This window comes from Lithobates pipiens, unplaced genomic scaffold (genome assembly GCF_037356315.1).
Source record: "Lithobates pipiens isolate NorthernLeopardFrog02 unplaced genomic scaffold, aLitPip1_a1.2 Scaffold_13, whole genome shotgun sequence".
Lineage (NCBI taxonomy): Eukaryota > Metazoa > Chordata > Amphibia > Anura > Ranidae > Lithobates > Lithobates pipiens.
The window spans coordinates 419,753,094-419,772,510 of NW_027507718.1; the positions used below are offsets into that span (position 1 = coordinate 419,753,094).

The 19,417-nt window shown below is 44.3% G+C and overlaps 1 protein-coding gene across 9 annotated transcripts in view; it reads right to left on the reverse strand.

The window, feature by feature from the left end:
- LIMCH1 (LIM and calponin homology domains 1) overlaps positions 1-18,906 on the reverse strand; it is a 375,099-nt gene extending 356,193 nt beyond the window's left edge. For 5 of the 9 annotated variants that reach the window (XM_077477576.1, XM_077477575.1, XM_077477570.1 and 2 more), the window contains exon 1: positions 18,676-18,905. In XM_077477576.1, coding sequence (XP_077333702.1) covers positions 18,676-18,762 — 87 coding nt within the window. In that variant the 5' untranslated portion in view covers positions 18,763-18,905. Of the gene's footprint in view, positions 1-18,675 lie in introns of all 9 variants that reach the window. The other 4 variants (XM_077477572.1, XM_077477573.1, XM_077477577.1 and 1 more) reach the window with 4 other exon arrangements.
- Positions 18,907-19,417: the final 511 nt, after the last annotated feature.

Genomic DNA, 19,417 nt, shown 5'->3' on the forward strand with positions numbered 1-19,417 from the left:
CGCGTGCCCTTCAGGGGGCACGCAGGCCGCTCAAGCACAGGACGATGTAAATAGACGTAGCCCCGGTGTTCTGGCAAAAACTGTCCCTCCCATCGGATAGTGTCCTCCCCAGGCATGGCGCTTGCGCAGTACGGAGGACAAGGAGATTCTGAAAGTCTCCGAAGATGAACTCCGAAGAGTCCAGGTTCAAGCCCCACCATCCAAGTGGACATACGGTAGCACTTAGTAAGAGGGCCCTTCGCGGGCTTGCTTCGCTCGCCACGCTTCGGCCACGGCCTCGCTCTGCAATTTTTTATTCTAACTCTATGTCCACTTGGATGGTGGGGCTTGAACCTGGACTCCGTGTGCAGGCGCCGTTCATCTTTGGAGACTTTCGGAATCACCTTGTCCTCCGTACTGCCCAGATGAACCCTTAAATATAAATTTTCAGGTCTCTGGGTACCCTTGCCATGTTTTTTGGAAAAATCCCCCTTACATGGGGAGAGTGGGAAGAATTCTTCCCTTACAGTAGTGGTTAGAATACCACCCCTGCAGTCAGTTAAAAAGATAATTGGGTTTATAAAGCCAGCTCTGCCAGGTGGCATTGTCCCCAAAACTATGCTGGTGCCATCAAATGAAGAGTCACAGCTTGAAAGCAGAGGTCCACGGAAAAATGGAACTTCCGCATTTTTTTTTTTCCTTCAGCACAGAATGGTCCCTGCTGTCTCTCGAACAATGTGCGTCTCCCAGCAGTGATCTATGCCTGGAAGTGGGTGCAAATACCTGTATTATACATACAAAAACTTTTTAAGCTATGGGACATGAAGTGAAGGAAAAGCTCTGCAATGGGACACAGATGGTGAAAATAAATCTAACAGGGCTTCTAACCCTCTCTTGCTCTATCCAAAATGAAAAGAAAAGAAAAAAAAAAAAAAGTTTATAGTTCTACATTAAAATGTATCTAAACTCAAAAAACAAAAACTATATTGCAGCTTACCAGTCCTTATATGTGGTGGTTGAATTTTATTTTTTTCCCCCCCTTTGTTTTAAGCTAGTGATCCTGCCAGTAACGTACTTCCTGTCCTAGGGTGACAACAATTACATCTTACTGTATTTATGGATAAGAAACGTTGTCAGTCTGGCACAGGAAATTTTTTAGAACTACAGAACACCATTTTTGTATGTTCATACTACATGCTCTGGTTCATGGCCAATATGGAACTAAAGGACACAGGAGCCAGCAGGTGAGGCTACAGCACATAGTGGAAAAATCAGGCATCTGTCATGCGCCAAAGTCCATTCCTGGACTCCTGCTTCCATCCAAGCCTAATCACACAGTTGTTTTACTTCATGACAGATGCTTTTAAAGATGAAATGTATTCTCGTTATATTTTGACCCTCTACTCATTACCATCCTAATGAAATGTTTAAATAAAACCTGCTTTCATGAAATCTCTTATTTTAGACACAGTGATGTCATCCCTGGATCTCTGTGCTTCTCTATGCAACAAAGGTAAATCGATGGCTGGTGGGAGGCGCCAGCCAGACACTGTACATAAAGCATAATAGCACCCTGCCTCAATACCCCTCTGTGGGCCCATTCACATCATGCAGCCTTGCCCAATGTAATTTGCCTTGAGTCATTAACTCCCCTGCAGTGCAGTGGTGTGTGCTGAAAAATAAAAATAGGATAAACACCAGGAAGAGGACTGGGCATCCTGCAAACAAAATTTCAATAGGATCCTGCAGCCTGCATGACGCCGGGCATACATTAGAGGTGAATTTGGGCATTAAAGATGGATTTTCATTTATTTTTTTTAAATACCATCAGCTTCAAGTTATCAAGCTTTACATCACAGCTGGAATTTCTGAATTCTTATAATAACTTTACACTGAGGTAGCTGTAAAAACAACAGCTGCACTCACAGATGTCTCAGGGTAGACGTCATTTTTATATACCATTTTAATGTTGACATTCTCTCATTTAAAATACACAATTTTTTTTTCTTGTCTATGCATAAAATTATATACTGCACCATATCATAAAGGTTTGTATAAAGACAGTTCTTACCACTGACACCTATGTAAATTGTGGGGGTGCAGAGTGCTGTACTAGCACCCTAAATAACATGAGGATTCATATTTCAGACCAACAGCAAAAATTGTATATAAAATTGTTCTCTACTATGACAACCAAGAACAACCACAACGGACAACGAAACAGAGTTTACATATATGAAGATTCCTATTGTACTTCATACACGTGATGCTGGATTGGGCCCAGACTAATCAATGTGAAGGTTGGAAGACACCTCTACCTATGGAGGTAAGTAGCCTATTTTTATTTACCCTGGGCTTCTATTCTGTAATTACCAATGGCAGGCGCTTGAAGAAAATAAGAACAGTGATTGGCAGGGACCCACAGTATATAAAACACAATCCTAGGAATTTGAGAACATTTTCATGCTATTGTTGCCCAACATTATATATATATATATACACATATACATATATATACATATATATATATATATATATATATATATACACACATATACATATATATACACACACACACACACACACACACACACACACACACACCGTATTTAAATCGGTGTATAACACGCACATTCATTTTAAGAGGGAAGTTTCAGGAAAAAAAAATAATTAAAAAATTTTTGTATTGGCATATAACACGCACACGCTATTTGCACCCGATTTTCATGGTGAAAAAGTGAGTGTTATACGCCAATAAATACAGTAATGCAAAAGGTAAGTAAGCAACAGATATGAATCCTACCTCCCAACTTTTTGGGATAGGAATGAGGGACACCTATCAGCAAAAGTATGCGGGCATAGGACACACCCCTTAGCACGCAAAAAAAAAAAAAAAAAACACACCACACAAGATGTGGGTTTAGCCCACAAGTGATTTTTTTTATTTTATTTTTTTTTTTTTTTTAACCACGACTATTCCTTTATATTGGCTTTTGGAATTTTACAGATGCAGCAATTTAGAAATCAGATGAAAGGTTTAGCACTGGGAAACACTTTTTGAAAGTTAAAAAGTGCATTTTATATACAACTATATAGATCAGACCAAAATGAGGATGAAAGAGGGACAGAGGGACTTTGCTTGAAATCAGGGACAGTTGGGAGGTATGTATGAATATTTACATTCTACGGCCTTTAAAATGTACTTCTACTTTCCAGTTTCCAGCTTTGAATTTCTAAGTATGAAAACAAGGTCTGCGACAACCGATTTGGCTCAGCAGCACTTCACCTTCAGTCATATGAAGCACACTCCATGGAAATGCACTTTCAACATATTTAAAAAGGCACATTTCTTGATTCAGGCTCCACTCACACCAATGCAGTTTTTCATGGTTTTTGCAGAAACGCAGGACATTATTTTTAGAATGGGTTCCTATGGAACATGTTCACAGCAATGCATTTTTTGTGCCTCTGCATTTTTTGAAGGGTCAGGGACTTTTTTTTAAAATGCAAAAACACTTTTTTGGTTAACTAGACTTCAATGGAGAATCTGAACAGCAGCTACAGGCAGACCCCGGGTTACAAACAAGATAGAGTCTGTAGGTTTGTTCTCAAGTTGAATTTGTAAGTCGGAACAGTTACTTTTTTTTTTTTTTTTGTGTAGCATAGGGAAGGGTTAACACCCCTGTAACAATCGTTGCTGTCTGTGCCCCTGTTCAGAAGATTCCACCCCACTTTCTGTCCCAATAACAATAGGATTTCGAAATATTTGGGTTGTTGGGGGGTGGGGGGGCTTGGTGATACAGCTCCAGCAAAATGCAAATCGCAGCCAAATCGCAGTAAAATTGCGTGTTCAAAAACACAAAAGAAAACTGCATAGATGTGGATGGAGCCTCAAATAATGCCTACAAGTAAAGGTGATATACTTGAACAGAAGTACATTTAAAGTTAAAGTGCAAGTAAACCCTTCTATAATTTTCAGTCAAGGAAGCTGCCATCTTGGCCTCTAATGATTCTTCAACTGCCATAATGCTGCACATGTGTTCAGTTATGACACCAGCCATTGGATGGTTTGAAAGTTTGGTTGAGAGCACAACCAATGTGAAAGTTAGCATTTCCGGCATGCCGGGAATGTAAGTGTTTTTTGAAACTGGGTTTACTCCCGCTTTAACGTAATGTATTAAATGTCATGACCTAAAATTAGCAAAAGTACAGATCTGTCATACAGAAAGTCAGTTCATCCTTACATTTACCACCACTTCAAAGCCATTCAAATTTGAATCTGGTTTTCCAGCCAATGATTAGCGCCTCCTTAGAGAATGCAAGCGGGACCTATATTACCGGTATCAATTAAAACTCAGACATCTAGGGTCTGGTGATCTCTTTGCTTTTGACATGTGTGGTGTCATCATACAAAGATCAAAAGAGCTCTCTCAGGCCCTCAGAAAGAAAGTTGTGGGTGCCTAAGGCCCCTTTCACACAGGGGGACTGATCAGGTTTCTATAGGCGGACCCGATCATACCATCTATGCAGCGGCAGATGTAAAAACGGACATGTGTCCGTTTACACCCGCTGATATCTGACCTTATCCAAAAACAGGCGGATTGAATGACAGCCAGATGTCAATGGACAGGTGGTTCGTTTATATCCAACTGCCCATAGAGGAAAGTGGGCTGTGTCCGCTCTGCATAAGCAGAGCATACACAGACCTCTCATCCACCTGCTCAGTGGGAATCAGTGGACAAAATCCCAGCTGAACAGGTGGATCTGTTGGCGGCCTCCACCCATGCTCTCATCCTTACCCGGACATCTCCAAATGGAAGTGAGTCATGGCAGTCTCTATAAATCTAGACTACAGGAGTAAAGCAACGCCTGGTCACCCGTAGCCAAATGCTCTTTAAATACAGCCACCATAGAGGCGGCCTATAAGATTCTCCTCCGCTGATATTGGGTCCCGGCCCGCATAGCTCATTCGAACCTGTCATATAGTGATAGATGCTTCAGGGTCTGTGGCCAATGCGGAGATGAGAACCATATTTGGTGGTATTGCCTTCTATATATCGCATTGTTAAAGTGTGACAGTGCTGAAAGCTGAAAATTGGCCTGGGCAGGAAGGGGGTGAAAATGCCCTGTATTGAAGTGGTTAAAGACTATGGTACTCAGCAAGCATCGCAGTGGCTGAAGAGACTTCTGTGTGAAGAAACCCCAATCCTTCCAGGCAGCAGATGATGAGCTCTGCGCTATTAGGCGGCTATGTGATGAATGGTTAAATACAGCAAACAAAAAGTTCAGAATGTACAGAAGTCTTATACAATCGTGACACAGCACGAAAAACACATTGCGTTATATACCAAGTCTCAAAAAAAAAATTTAATAAAAAAAATAAAAAAAAAAGTGGGAAGGGGGAGGTTCACTGCAGGTATGTGTAGCCAACAGGTTCACTGTTAATTGGTATGACAGTTCGGAGGCCATTTTTTTTCCTCATCAAGAAATATTAGCGAAAGAATAAACGGAAACATTTACTCTAGGGGTAAGATATAAAGCACCTGCATAGCTGATGTGCTCCTCATGAAACCTATACCTGACTTTTGTAAGGCGATCCAGCCTGTTAATAATGTAGAGCGTTACAATAGAGAAAGGCGCGATGCAGAGCGCCGGAGGTCTGATCGCTCAGAACGTCGCACTCTATCCCAGTTCCTGTCCTTATGTCAACACACAGGAGAATCCTTTACATAACTCCGCAAAACCTTCAGTCCTGATCCTGTTTTTACACAGCGTGGCTTGTGGAAGATGAAGTTTGATATGGTTAGTAGCAGCTAGAAGGGAAGAACAATGAGCCCATTCTGCCCCACACACAAAACGGAGATATGATACTTTTAAATTCCATCCTCATAAAATCTCCGGGGAAAGAGGTCATCGCTTTGTTTATATACGAACGCCTGACAAAAAAAAAAAAAAAAAAAAATTTTCCTCGCTGCTGCCAACATACGAAATCATAAAGTAACGCTGATCACGTCCAATCAAATAATATTCCTAGTTTGAGAAAAACAAAATGAAGGCTCGTTTCACACTGCCACAATATTCAGAGTAATTGTGTAGTGCGACTTCAACACAACCTTGCATATTTTATTTCCAAATCGCACTCTAAAAAAGTTGCACATTGCAGTCACATTGATAAGAACACGCACCATTCAATAAAATGGGTTTTCCCTTGTCATGCGACTCAAGTCACATGAGAAGTCACAATAGTCTGAGCCAGCACTAATAGGAATATATGACACTGCTAGAATGTAGAGAAGATTCTACGCTAGGATGCATTAAGGGAGATTTACTAAAACTAGTACATACAATCTGGTGCAGGTGTGCATAGTAATCAGCCAGCTTCTAACTTCAGCTTGTTTTGTTCAATTAAGCTTCGACAAGAAGACCCCTTTCACATGAGGCAGATCCACTCAGCGGGGATGACGGAGCAGGGAGGGACCTCTCAGGGCCCTGCTGATTTCTGGGGGGGGGGGGGAGAATCAGACAGCATGTCTGTTTTCATCATATCCCATCGAATCAATGGATGGTGATGAATGTATCGCCATACGTCTGTTTTGAGCGGATCGGATGGCAGATGGGTGTCAGCGGCCTGCCCATAGTAGTCAATGGGTGGCCCGCTTGGATCTGCCTGAAAAAACAGAGGTGGAGCTGCGCAGGCTTATTGTGTGAAAGGGGTCCATGGCTCCATTCACACTGATACAACTCCAAAGTAGCTTGAATTTGATGCAACTTTGGATGGGTATGACTTGGATGAGACTTTGGCCTTGACCAAAGATAATGGACAATTGCTCGATGTAAAACATTCAGGTACGACTTCATGACCTGAATGTTTTACATGGAGCAATTTTGAGGGTTAACATTGAAGTCTATGGCCCTCAAGTTGCATGAAATTCAGACCAAAACAGTGCAAAATAATGCTTAATCTGCCCGTGTATACATCCTGTCCCCCAGCATCACTGTATGTCGGTATTGTGCACCAAGCTGTGCATGTGCAGCCCTCAGTTTACAACTTGTAAAAAATTGATAGCAGTTAGGGGGTGGGAAGATTTTATGGCAGAGTCTCTTTAAAGCGGACCTTCGGTCATTTTTTTTTCTGCAAGTAAATACCTTATAGAATGCATGTGCCTCAACTGTGGGGACACTTATAAGTTAGTGTTAGGTACCACAGATATTGGAGTGCCTTGGAGCGGCTCTGTGGCTTACGCATGCATTTGCAAATGTGTGAAGACTAAACCCTTGTTTTTAACGCATACTGTTAGACAGGTTATCTGGTTGTCTGTGGGCTGGTGGTAAGTAAAGCTTGTTTTTTTTCCTCGGTTTATTCTTGGGTTTGTTTGTATCTAGTCTTATAACATCATACACTGCTCTCTGAGAGAGTTTGCTGGGAAGGGGGGGGGGGGGGAGGAGTCATAAGCGGGCCAGTGAAAGCTGCAGAGCTAGAGGTGTGCCTCTGTGTAAATCCAGGAAGTGAACAGGCTGCACCTTCAGCTGCCCACAGCTAATATATTTGCAGCCAGACTCAGAGCCCATTCACACAGGGGCAACACGACTTCCAGTGAGACTTTGTGAGGCAATTTGGACACGACTCGAGTATGAATCACAGCACGACTTGAGGCAACTTACAAGGCAACTTGAAGTTGCCTCCAGGACAGGGGACTTTGCCAGTGGCCAATCACAGCATAATCAGCTCTGTGGGAGGGAGGGGTTTGCCTAGAAAACTATTTTTACTTCCTGGAAAGTTGCTTCAGTTTAGACAGGGGATCAGACTTGGAGGCAACTTCCATTGAAATCAATGGGTACAAGTCACCTAGAACCTAGTTGCCAACTGTCCCGAATTTCGCGGGACATTCCCGCGATTAGGACATTAGTCCAGAATTAATTTTGTCCCGGGAAATGTCCCGCGAAATTCGGTTTGTCCCGGGAAATTGAATTTCCAGTTTTTTTTGCCGCTGGCCGGTTCTGCCGCAGGTCGGCGGCCGGCGGAGACAATGTCTCCGCCGGCCGCATTTTTAAGAAGACCAGAAGTTGGTCTACACGGCGCCACAGTTAAATGTCTGCGCGCAGCAACGGCGGCATGTCGGGGGCCAGTCTGTCAAAGTGGATGTCGGGGCGGGGGCCAGTCGGATGTCGGGGGCCAGTGACAGTCATGGTATGTGGATGTCGGGGGCCGGTCTGTGAATGTCGGGGGCCGGTCTGTGCAGGATGTGGGGGCAGGTCTGTGCAGGATGTGGGGGCAGGTCTGTGCAGGATGTGGGGGCAGGTCTGTGCAGGATGTGGGGGCAGGTCTGTGCAGGATGTGGGGGGGGGGGCGGTCTGTGGATGTCAGAGGGGCTCCGCTGATGGACACAGATGTGAGGAAGGTACCTCTGATGGGGCACCTGATGCAAGGACAGACTCCGCTTGGGACACCTGATGGCATCTGGTGGCAGGCAACGTGGCTAGTGACGCGCTCATGGCTCCCACTGATTCTGCATTATGGTGAGTTGAATGATTTCATTTTATATTACAATGTAATAATAGAAATAATGTGCTTCAATCATCCTGACACCATAACAATCATGGCACCGGGATGATTGAAGCGCCAACACCAGGTATTTAGAGTATCTTTATCTGCTGATTGTCAAACTCTGGAAAACACATATTGCTATTGTGGTGTAGAATTGGGGGGCTGCTGTCCCCCCTTCCCCTCTCCATCCCGCATTCATTTCAGACTCTAGCCACACCCCTTTGAGCCACGCCCCATGTAAGCCACACCCACTATTTAACGTAAACCACGCCTATTTTTCCCAGCGGCGCACCACATTTTTACCTTTTCCTATGTCACACCTATAAATGCATGCCCCGCCCCCTAATTATACCACGACTCCGCCCACTGCCAAAAAAGTGTTGGCAACTATGCTAGAAGTCGGATTGAAGTAGTACAAGAACCTTTTCTGAACTCGGAGCGACTTCAGTAGTGTACATTAAGATGGCTCTCATTCACTTACATTGATTTTATCATGCTGCATGACGTGAGGCAACTTGGGACAACCTTAAGTGGGATCCAAAGTTGCCCCTGTGTAAATGGACTCTCAGTGGAGGGAGATTTCTGAAGCATATTTAGCAAGTACAGAATCACATTATGTATAAAAAATAATATGCACAGTGGTTGGAGGGAAGCTTCAGGATGGCAAAGATGTTTTTATTACAAATTATTTGAGCAGACTGCAGTTTCTCTTTAAGGCCCCTTTCAAACAGGGCAGACTCCAATTAGATCAGCAGATCTGTCCTCTGATCTAAGCAGGCAGAAGATAGGTCCATGTCCACTCAGTTTATACAGAACAGATACAGGCCGAGCCTGCTCTGCTCTATGGACAGGCAGGTGTATACACACTCTGCTGTCCATTTACACCCGATAACCCTCCAATCCAATCTGCCTAGACATAGGCAGGTGGATTCCTTACTTTTTTTTTTTGCAGACCGGATTAGAGGTAGGTGGGTGTAAACAGACATAAGTTCGTTTACACCAGCTAGTCCATATGGGTGACAGAACCACCCAATCAGGTCTGCCTGAAAAACTGACAGGCTGACCTGCACAGACCCTTCCATACATATCCATCTGCTAGCAGTTTTTGACATTTCAGGTTCAGTTCTGCTTTAATCCAGCCTGTAAAGTTCCATTAACATCTATGCAGATGCGTTGATGCATGCACTTTTTATGTGCGTCACATTAGGGCAGCTCCTTCATTGCAATGAGCTACTCTGCATGTGGGGAAAAAAAATAAATAAAAAAAAAATAAAAAATAAAAAAAGGAGCGCACAAAAGTGCATGCCCATTTTTAAAAATCATGCCATACATTGGTATCATGCGGATTGACACGATTTTGCACTCCCGTTAGCAAGGCAGGGCCGTCTTAGCATGGCCCCCTGGGCAAAGTAATACACTGAAGCCTGTACCAGCCTACCCTAATTTGCACCCCTACTCTGTAGAATTATAGTAGGAATAATTGATAGAATTAAAAATATATTGATTAGTACTTTCAATAAAATCTATTTTAAACAATGAGAACATATGCCATATCAAATATATCAAAGACGTATCAACACAGTACAGGGTAGGTCAGGAGGGCACAGTACTGGTTCTGGGGCGCTGCCCAGGACACGGCCATCCTGGGACAGCTTAGTAAAAGCATGACTGCCCCAGCAAATCTGGGACAGTTGGCAAGTATGATGTAATGCAAGATTATCATGGGGCCCCTGGACAGTGCCCAGGGGCGCCCATGCATTAAGATGGCCCTGTAGGAAGGTGCATCGAGGTGCCATTAAGAATTATGTTGCCATGAAAACTTTTTTTTTTTTTTTAAGAGAATAGAAAACATGAGAGTGTACATATTATGAAGTCTATACCCAAAAGTATACAATGAAGCCAACTGTTCCTGGCCTCCTGCACTAGATTCCCGCCTGTGGTTAACCACAAATACTACTGTAACCTTCTCCCTGACACCACACTGACCAGACCATGTGCTTGACTATTTACAGGCACAGACCACGGTCATACGGATCACAAATATAGCCAAATGAACCTGCGCTGTGACTCCTCCGACAGCTATTCAAAGTGGATGACTTATAGCAATGCCAATGGGCATACAAGGACAGTGACTGTAGAGAACATACAGTGACTCTGCACAGATCATGAAACAAATGTAGATTTTAAATCTTCTATGTACATAATAATGGATGACAGAACGCAGACAGACCACAGACGTCTATGTATAGTATGCAGTTTTCCTTCTTGTTTAGCGGCGTGGAGGATTCCTCTAATATGTATCCCGTTACGTGGTTTGAACAAGCGCCAAACAATTGGCTGACTAACGCTAGCTACACCTGGGGGATTATTTTTCAATGAAAATTCAGCATAACCCCTTCCCCTTAATGATCATAAGTGATTGAACAAAAACTAGCTGTTCTGCAATGGTTCCATGTGTTTTTGTACACATTTAGAGTGAATGTCATCATTCAGCTTTGGAAAAGGAGAAATATCTATAGCGTGTAATTGCCATGTACCCAAATCAATCATTTGTATTTTTAAAATACAAATCAATCATCAGCAGAGAACGATTTTCTAAGAAGTGTGAAAAACAGAACTGTCATCCCCTATTTCTATCAGTTGTCAGACATGGTTCTTGTGAGAAGAAGGTTTTGATTGTTGAATAGATCGCTCTTGTTAAAAGTAGAATATTGCAATTGTATAGATCAGCCTGTCTCAACCTTTACAACACAGAGGAACCCTTGAAATAGTTCTTTGGTCTCAGGGAAAACCTGCTAAAAATTAGAAATATACAACTCATGATACATTATTGTGATGGTCATTGGGAAGAATTACCTCCTTACAGATAGCTGGTGCGAGTGGGAACTTATCGGAGAGGCAGAAATTGCCCAATGCTGAAGGAACCCCTAGCAACCTCTGGAGGAACCCTGGTTGAGAATCACTGGTATAGATGATCAAACTGTATGCCAAAACAGCCCATGTATGGGCCGCAGACAAGACGCTGGCCAAGGTTGTACAGTATGTAGTCACATACAGAAAGTATGGAGCTGCCTCAAAACGGAATGATGTGTTCTTAAAGAGGAACTCCAGCCAACCTCCCCATATATGGTGGTATCTGCACATTTCAGATACTCCCCCCATCCAATGGATCCAGCATTGACCTGCTGAGATGCTCTCATGCCCAACCACAGCTGTGTCCTGTGCCGCCACGTTCTCTCTGGTGTCATCAAGAGGCATACCGGCTCTTCCGAGTGCAGGCGGACCTCTTGAAAGACAGGTTATGCCTCCTGGGATATGTGACGTAAATATCCCAGGAGGAACAGTGTGCATGCGATTCACCTAAGGTGAGTGACGTGCATTGGGAGGCAGGGTGGACTTTTAATAAAAAATGCCCTATTCCTGCAGGAGGGAGGAGTAGTGGTGGAGAGGCAGAATCGTCCTCGGGAGAGTGAAGGTTCCCTTAGACCCCGTTCACATAAAGTCGATTTGACATGCCAAATCACAGCCCACTGCCAGCAACGGCACGTCTGAATTGGTGCGCCACCGACTTTACGGTGCTGCACCGATTTCCACTTCTAATTTTGAGGATTTTGGGGGCGACTTCAATAGACATCTTTGCATTAACCAGCACAGATGTCTTTCGAATTCACCCCTGAACTCGCAATGAAAATGGGGGTTTGAAAAGAACTCGCACAAATTTCAAACCCGCCTCCAATGTGAACGAGGGCTTAAAGTGGAACTGAAAAAACAAAAACAACACACACAGGAATAATTTGCCATGTTTCAGGGAAAGGTTCTAGAAATGTTAAAGTGGAGTTCCACCCAAAAATGGAACTTTCGCTTTAAGAAAAAGTGACCCCCTGACATGCCAGGATTTGGCATGTCATTTTATTTATTTTTGGGGGGGGGGGGGGGGGTTCCAGCTGCAACTTTCTCCTGGGGCACCAGAAGGAAGATCCCCTTCTCCCCCCCAGCAATCATCTGGGACACATCACAGGTTCCAGACGATTGCCCAACCAGTCACAGTGCGGGGGAGATGAGCGGGGCTTCGTTCCCCTGTATCGCTGGACCCTGGGACAGGTAAGTGTCCAACTATTAAAAGTCAGCAGCTTTTAGTTGTCCCCAGAAAAGTAATAGAGGGGAAATGTTCCAATGAGGACACTAGTTCTGGCGACCTGGGGGTCCCCAAGGGTTTCCCTCAATTTGCATGGAATTTTCTCACACTTCCTGTTTGGCTATGGCACGGGAAGTGAAGGGAAATTTAAGAAATAGACACATATGGCGAAAAATAAAATCAGACCGGGGTTATAACCCACCCTTGCTTTATCTAAAATGAAGAAAAAATAATAATAATGTATGTATGTATGTATGTATGTATGTATGTATGTATGTATGTATGTATGTATGTATATATACACACACATCTATAGTTCCACTGTGCCTAAGCAGTGCCCAGAAAGTGTACCTTTTGTTTGAAATTCCTCCTGAAAAACAGCAGTGCACTTCCTGGTATGCGAGTGTGCCTAGACACTCCTAATGGTTCCGTCTCATAACTGTATCTTCAGTGTGAGACCTCAGGCACTGCTGCCTCTGACGGCTATCTCCAGCAGATCAGGATACGTCACTTCTGTGTTGCTCACTTTACTTTGCTGGAGAATGACACAAGGAAATAAAGTCTGGCTCTACCAAGATGGCCAACTTTACATTGAGACACAGCGCAGAACAAATTACGTTAGTGATAGGCAAGAGATCAGCTGCTTTTTTTTTTTTTTTGGGGGGGGGGCGGGGTACAAATTTCAGAGTTCCGTTTCTATTTAAAGTGTAACTAAAACCCACAATACTCCTCTGCAACAATCAGATTAATGCAAGGTCCTTCATCAGTGCCAATACCCCATTCTGCTTCTGGGTTACAGGCCTTCAACTGCCATAAGGTTCAGTGCTGTGCCTCCTTCCCACAGGTGGCTAGGGTCGGTTGAAATGGGTAGCTGAACCATTGTTTTTCTGGTGCCCACCACCACCACCTTCCCCAGTTGTCCACCTAAATTCTAAGGCCCCTTTGACACAAGGCAGGCTCTGTTTTGATCAGAGAAGAGCGGGCGGATGATAGGATCTGTGTCTGCTCATTTTCTGTAGAGAAGACTTGGACAGAGCTCACTCTGCTCCATGGGTGGCCCAAAATCCGCTGTCCATTTAGACGGGACTGTCCTCCGATACATTCTGCCTAAAACAGAAGAGGATGGATCCCCTTCCATTTTTTTTTTTTTTTTTTCCAGTGGACAAGTGGAACCTGATCGGCCCTTCTTGTGAATTGGGCCTACCATTACAAATGGACCGGGCTGTAAACAAGGGACAATCGGTTGTACATTTTTAAAATTGTGTGCACGGGCCATTGGAAAAAAAATAAAAAAATAATCTATTCTCTTGCTATGCTCCTCCAAATTCCCCCTTTTTGGTAGCCGTGATCCAATTTCCTGGCAGAGGGTGGCTACAGTCGTACTCCATGGTCCCACTGTATATGGGAATGTAGCCACCCTCTCTTGCTCACTCCTGAGATTGACTATGCATTTATTATAGGTACTTCTATAGTGCCGTCAATTTATACATCATATTGTACATTCACACCAGTCCCTGCGCTCAAGAAGCTTACAATCTAAGGTCTCTAATTCACATATATACACTACTAGGGTTGCATTGATACTAGTATAGGTAGTGGTGCCGATACCGAGTATTTGCACAAGTATTGGTACTCGTGCAAATGCGCCTATACCTGAAACCCATACTTTCAAGCTCGGTTCTTTGAACTGTCAGTGGGTCTGCCCTGTTGACAGCTGAAGTTTTAAAGAAGTCTGGTAATTGGAGCTGTCAAAAAAAAAAAAAAAGAAGAAGCGCACTTGAAATTAAAATCGCTGTAGATCCGAGGGGGACATGCAAGGAAAATAAATAATAAAAAAAAAAAAAAAAAAAACAAAAAAAAAAACACACACAGCATTTTAGCTTGCACATGATTGGATGATAAAATCAGCAGAGCTTCCCCTCAGATTTAGAATGACTGCACTTCCAAGTGGATTTGCCTTTCATAAATAACCCCCATTGTTTCTTTTTGTACCGTTCTGTTTCTTCATCTGCATATCAAAAGGGATGAACAAATGTTCCTCTGTTTAAACCCTTAATTTACAGTAATCAGCCTTAATTAACTCCCTATTCTCCATTTAATGATTATTTTTCCTGCTTTTTTTCACGATAAACAATGAAAACTTTTTTTTGCTTGATTAGTGAATATTTTTACACATACGGTATATATTAACATATATTTACACATTTCACTTTAAAAAAAAAAAAAAAAAAAAAAAAAAAAAAAAAAAATAGTAAAATGGAAAAAAAAAAAAATATTTAATTTGGAAAAAAGTTTAATGCTTTTTTTCCAATTGCTGACAGCTGAAGTGAAAACAGTTTTGGTAGGTATCGGCGAGTACTAAAAAAAAAAAAAAAAAAAAAAAAAAAACACACTAATAATAATATAACAACAACAACAACAACTAGAAAAGCAAAATTTTCTGGGGAAATTGTGTGAAGTGTTCTTGCCTTCACCTACTGGAGTGGGTGGAGTAACGGGGGGGGGGGGGGTCATAATGTTTTGGCTGATCATGGGGTTGTCAGCTTTTGTCACCTCCCACTCTAGTTTTGAACATTTCGCCATTCATTCCTATGGGACAAATTTCGCCGCAAAAACAACGGTATTTTGTGAACCATTCGGTGAAACGTTCCACAACGTAATAGCACACCAATCGGGAACAATCTGCACATTTCGGTATATTACTGTCTATGTAGTGTAAAATCTGTGGGAGGAGTTAGGGTGGTAAATTTGGCTATAATAATATTATATATGTGAGATAACAGTAAGTTCTCTTGCTATGCAAGAACACTTATTAATATAAATAATAATAATTATTTGGTGCATCCCTATATACTTTGGCCAATTTAGACAAGAGCCAATTAACCTACCAACGTGTCTTTGGAGTGTGGGAGGAAACCCGAGGACCCGGGGGAAACCCACGCAGGCAGAAGGAGAATATGCCAACTCCAGGCAGGTAGTGCCCTGGTTGCGATTCAGACTAGAGACGAAGAATGAGCTCAGGTGTGTTCGCAATTCCACGTTCCCGCCAGGTAGTGGACACTCCACAGCGCTAATCTCAGGCAGTGAGACATGTCCGGATCTCTGCAGCCGCGGAAATGTCTCACCACCTGAGATTAGCTCTGCGGAGTGTCCGCTTCCCGGCGGGCACATGGAGTCGCGAACACGCCTGAGCTCCTCCTTACTAGGGACTATAGGATGTGTAGTGTGCATAGAGCAGTGCACATGACCGCCATTAACATGCTCTGCTCTTTCCAAACAAAGGATGAGGAAAGGGAGGAGAGGTTTGGGAGCTCATGTATTACGCTACAAGGAATCAGAAAAACACAGCGAGAAAGGATTTCATTAAAAACACGTTCTAGGGCCCGTAGGTGGTGGATGTGTATGGATTAGATCTGAAGAATACAGATATCGTTTAATGTCATTTTAACTATTTAAAAAAAAGAAAACAAAAAATGAAGGAGCGCTATTCCTATACGGATATACGTACCGCACAGACGAGGCAAGAAATGCGCATATATTACGGGTTACTACTTACTCCTCGCTGTATGGCCCATTCAGGCCTATGAATCTAAGCATTCTACTGCATCCACTTTAATGGCAGAAAAATACAAGTCATTGATGTATTCAGCCAGCGTCCAGACAAAAGGAACAATTCAGTCCCATGAAGGGCCTGGTGCTGGAGCGGCCTCACACTGGCTGTGCAATGGAAACTTCTGCAGGCTTTTCAGAGTCCCAGTTAACAACAGACGTTGCAATCAATCACACAATAATGCTTGTGTTGCTCGGCCCAGAAAGGAGTTCAATTTCCCAGAGTCATTTTCACCCGACCAGCGCTGTAGGAGCGAGCGAGCGACACACAAGTGGAAAAAGGCAGAATGCACGCTTTGCGTGGAAATGGACAGAAATGCGTCTATTTCCAGGCAGGAAGGGTCTGCGCACCCCTCGTTCTCACCGCTTCTCCCATTCTAAACATAGGGATGAATAGGGCTCTGTGTTCAGGAGCTGACAGCTCGGAGGCGAGCCGCAGCAGGTCTGCACTATCATTTACAAGGGAAACCAGACACTGCAAACAGTTCCCCAACTGTCACCAATTCAATATCTGCATCCAGAAGAAGGAAAAAAAAGGTAGATCTCTGTCTGTGATGCTACAGGCATGTCACATCTCCAACCACACCGAGCATTACAATCATCTATTAGCAGCATGCTGGGCAACTTAGCACATAGGTATTAAGCTATAAAAATCAATGATCACATAACAGGATGGGCTTGTATGGAAAAGTCATTATGTGCGCTCAGCAGCTTTAATCCTGCAACAATGTAACAGTCTGATCTCCAGTGTCAGCTGGAAAAACAGCACACAGGCTTCCTGCCCGTCACCGACATGTGAAGACTGAGCTGCTGCATACAGCATCTAATGCAGCATGTGCTGGTGGGAGCCGCTGCAACCCACACACACAGAGGAGCTGTCACAGCATCGCACACAAAACATACCCACAGCATAGAACACAGAGCCAGGAGCCTTCTATGTATATGGAGGACAACAATCATCAAGGTTTATACTACACTTCACACTACAAACTGACATAACACAACAATATGCAACACTACAAAAAGGACACTAGAGAAGAATCAGCATGGATAGCAGACCAGTGGGCACCATACTAGACATGGGGGGGGGGGGGGGGTGCAACTGTGGCTCAGGACCCCCTGGGGGGTGTCACACAAAATATTCAGTATATAGTACTAGAGGGGGGTGTCAGAGACTGGTACCATGCTGCAGGTGATGGCCAGAGACTGGTCCCATGCTGCAGGTGATGGCCAGAGACTGGTCCCATGCTGCAGGAGACGGCCAGAGACTGGTACCATGCTGCAGGAGACGGCCAGAGACTGGTACCATGCTGCAGGAGACGGCCAGAGACTGGTACCATGCTGCAGGAGACGGCCAGAGACTGGTACCATGCTGCAGGTGATGGCCAGAGACTGGTACCATGCTGCAGGAGACGGCCAGAAACTGGTACCATGCTGCAGGAGACGGCCAGAGACTGATACCATGTTGCAGGAGATGCAGTGGAGCAGGAGACGGTCGGGGTCCGGTGGCACGGCGCAGGAGACGGTTGGGGTCCGGTGGCACGGCGCAGCAGGATGGTCGGGGTCCGGTGGCATGGCGCAGGAAGATGGTCGGGGTCCGGTGGCACAGGGCAGGAGACTGTTGGAGATTAGGGACATTACAAGAGACTGCCAGAGACCACGGCCATCATTCAGTAGCTCCCGCTAGTGAATGATGGGGTCTGAGGGCCACAGGTCACTGGATGGGGGGTCAGGACTTTACAGTAACACACCAGAAGAACTGTCATGGGTAATACTGGCAGTGCAACACTACAGACTGACAACAGAGGAGTCATCACTATGGATAGTAATGAGAGTGTAACACTATAAACTGACACAACAATCATCATTTGTAGTGACAATGGAAAAGACTTGTATCAGAAGCATCATTACTACAAATAGTAATGACAATGTAATTCTATAAACTCACACAAGGGAATAATTATGACTATGGATAGTCCTGACAGTGTAGAATGACACAACTGAGGGATCATTAGTATGGATAGTAGTGACAATGTAACACTATAAACTGACACAACAATCATCATCATGAACAGTAAAGACAATAAAACTGATACAGCAGACTCATCATCACTATGGATGGAGGGGACATTAGAAGGATATGGATAGTAGTGACAGAATTATCATTATGTATAGCGCTGGCAGTATATAAACTGGCACAACACACTCACCATAGGGATGGATGGCAACACTACCAACTCATAAGAGCAGAATAATCATCCCTACGGATAGTAATGTCAGTATATAAACCGACAGCGTACAATCATCACTATGGATGGCAGGCAGTGTATAACCTGACACAGCAGTAGGGTATGGATGGCAGTGCCAGTATACAGACGGATGGCAGTGCCCCCCTCCCTCCATGTACCTCGATCCACTTCTGCGCCTCAGTACATGCCACCTCCGGGGGGGATTCCGGGCTGATCTCCTCCACATCCAGTGCAGGGCTGGCCATGTTCGGAGTGTCCTCGGGCGGAGATCCCACAAATCCTGGCCGTTCCCCGGTGATGGAGAGAAGAGAATCCCCGCTCCGTGCAACGTGATCCGAGCCACACACCAGCTAAAAATAATCCCAAGATTGCAGCTCCTACCTTCACTCCATGCAAATCCGAGCGGAGCCGCCTCCCCCTCCCAACCTCCCACCCCCCACCGACACTAATCACATGGATCGTTACATGTCATACACTGGACTGTCACTGACCGACACCGAGCATCTACTGATCCCTACACTGATCCCTACACATCCCACCCACTAATCACATGGATCGTTACATGTCATACACACTGGACTGTCACTGACCGACACCGAGCATCTACCGATCCCTACACTGATCCCTACACATCCCACCCACTAATCACATGGATCGTTACATGTCATACACACTGGACTGTCACTGACCGACACCGAGCATCTACCGATCCCTACACTGATCCCTACACATCCCACCCACTAATCACATGGATCGTTACATGTCATACACACTGGACTGTCACTGACCGACACCGAGCATCTACCGATCCCTACACTGATCCCTACACTGATCCCTACACATCCCACCGACACTAATCACATGGATCGTTACATGTCATACACTGGACTGTCACTGACC